General features: G+C 41.2%; 1 protein-coding gene across 1 annotated transcript; it reads left to right on the top strand.

Moving 5' to 3' along the window:
- The first annotated feature begins 465 nt into the window (after nucleotides 1–465).
- On the top strand, nucleotides 466–2,480 carry LOC140207600 (peptidyl-prolyl cis-trans isomerase-like). The gene has a single exon (XM_072276147.1). It carries the CDS (start codon nucleotides 828–830, stop codon nucleotides 1,317–1,319), a length of 492 nt encoding a protein of 163 aa, XP_072132248.1. The 5' UTR covers nucleotides 466–827; the 3' UTR covers nucleotides 1,320–2,480.
- Nucleotides 2,481–2,689: the final 209 nt, after the last annotated feature.

Raw genomic sequence — 2,689 nt, 5'->3', positions numbered from 1 at the left:
AAAATAAAAAAAATCTCTCTCCCTACAGACCTTTGCAATCTGTTATTATTTTCATTATTTAGAATCTGTACCTTCTCATTCCCAATTTTACAATCAGCCTCAAAAACCAACATTACTTTTGGCTTTTTGCTTGTATTTCTGTAAAAACCCCATCAATATTTTTAATAATTTACTCATGTGTCCCACATTCTTTACAATTTTTGTGGCATACCTTGTAGTTTTAAACTTTCCCAGTCCTCTTGACTACCATCAATTAATTAATCCTCATTACAACGTATATTATTTCAAAGATATAGCATCCTAACTTCCTTGGGAATTCTCCACAGATGGTGCACCCTTCTCGTGGGGCGTTTCTTCCTCCAGACTTTTGCTGTAAGTTAAGAAATACCTCCTTAAATGAGTGCTTGCACTAACATCAGACGCTAGAGAGGGCGGGCGGAACAGTTCGACAGGACTATCAGCTGAGAGGAGGAGTATTCATACAAACCAGGTCCGCCTCTCTCATTTGGTTGGTGAAATATCAGCTATTTTACACGATCAGCTATATTCCAAAAGAGCTTTCGCGACGAGGGAGAAAAAGACAACTTCTGTCCAAGATTGAGAGAAATTACACCAAACCTACTTCAAACGTTGGAGAGAAGTAGGATAAATCGGTGTCCTGTAGACAGTCGGTCTAACTTAATAGAGGGAAGACTAGCAGGATCCGAAAGGGTCCGGACAGTTGTGGGTATCGCTTCTCCGCTTTTTGGCTGCATCGTCGCACAGTGACAAAGGCAGTGTACAGCTTACCGCTTGCGTTTTTCTCCGACCTCGGAAACTGCAGAACCATGGCCGGCAAAAACCCCAAGGTTTTTATGGACATCTCTATTCAGGGTCGCCTAGTGATGGAGCTAAGACCAGATATTGTCCCAAAGACTGCAGAAAACTTCCGTGCATTATGCACAGGCGAGAAGGGTTTCGGTTACAAAGGCTCAACGTTCCACAGAATCATTCCTGGCTTCATGTGCCAGGGTGGCGACTTCACAAAACATGACGGCACTGGAGGCAAGTCCATCTATGGGGAGAAGTTTAAAGATGAGAATTTTCAGCTGAAGCACACGGGGCCAGGCATCCTGTCCATGGCCAATGCTGGACCAAATACAAATGGTTCACAGTTCTTCATATGCGTCACAAGGAGCAGCTGGTTGGATGGGAAACATGTTGTGTTTGGATCTGTGGTAGAAGGAATGGATGTGGTAAAGAAGATGGAGAGATGTGGCACCATGAATGGAACACCAAAAGCCACGGTTAAAATCACTGAGTGTGGGCAGTTGACCTAAAGTATTTGAATTTGGAATTGTACTGTTTAAATAAAGTGTGATTGTTTGGAACTCCAAAAAAAAAACACAAAAAAAAAACGTCCGGTGCTGCTGGCAGATCAGCTCGGTGAAAGACGCTCTTTGGTCGGCCCGAAACTTGATGATCTACCAGATGTCCAGTGTAGACAGGAAAACCTGGATCAGGGGTCGATGGACCGGACCGTGAACCGGAATACCGTCTTTATGGACCGGACGATGACAACATATTTTGGTCTTGTTCTATACAGGAACAGTACTGGATGTCAGTTTTTTCGACAATTTCTAAAGCACTTAAAATTAATTTACAATTTAGCAAATTAACTGTACTTTTTGGAATAATTCCTCAAAATATCCGTGATATCTCTATGTCTGACCATCATGTTATTGCATTTGTTACATTGATAGCTAGGAGGGTCATTTTGTTGAAGTGGAAGGATACATCAGCTCCCACTTTGTCGCAATGGTTCTCTCAAGTGATGCTATGTCTTAGTTTGGAGAAAATTAGAAGTCGAACCTTTGAACCTTTATTTGATTTTGAGAAAAGATGGGGTTCATTTGCTCGTTATTATCATTTGAGTTAATTGATAGATTTCCTCCATGATCTAATTGTAAATTTTTGGTATATATTTTTTTTCTTGCTGGCGGTTTGATGTTTATTTTTAGAGGCTTTTTGTATGACGTATGGCTCCGGGTTGAACACCTAATGGGGTTTTATCCCAGATTTTCTGCTTAGTAGTTTTTTTTTTAATTATCAGCAACATTTTTCAATCTTTAAAATAATGTTTTTTTCCTCTAGACATTGTGTTGCTTAATTTGATGTACTCGTGTTATTTTTGAATAATATAATAATAATAAAAAGATTTGAAAAGAAAAAAGAAAGAAACTGCTGAGATACAGTCGGCTAAGAGCCAAGTGCTGATAAATGGGACCCGTGTAGAATTGATGAAGTTCCTGTCTCTTTCTCCATTAATGTTTCCTCCTTACAGCAAAACTAACCCTCTCACTGTGTCAGAATCAGTGATTAAATCCGGCCCCAAACACTGTGCTTTCAGCCCTGCACATTGTAACTTGAACCATCTCACTGAGGGTCTCATGGAGACACAACCCCTGCCCTCTGCACATGTGTCACATCTCCCCTGCTTCTGACATGTCAAATAACCTCAGAATGGTTTTCTGATTCAGTCTGAAGGTTATGGTACATTCAGCTCATCATCAGACCTGACAAACCATGTCTTCCCACAGCTGGTTCCACCTGTTGGTGTGTCCTCTTTCCTCCACCTCCAGAGAAGCTGCATCTCCACACAAACTCCTCACTTGAGACGACTGTCTGTACCCGTGACACAGAAAATCAC

The sequence above is a fragment of the Mobula birostris genome, chromosome 13, assembly GCF_030028105.1.
Source record: "Mobula birostris isolate sMobBir1 chromosome 13, sMobBir1.hap1, whole genome shotgun sequence".
Classification (NCBI taxonomy): domain Eukaryota; kingdom Metazoa; phylum Chordata; class Chondrichthyes; order Myliobatiformes; family Myliobatidae; genus Mobula; species Mobula birostris.
The sequence above is the reverse complement of the archived record's forward strand: the minus strand, read 5'-3'. Positions and strand labels throughout refer to the sequence as shown.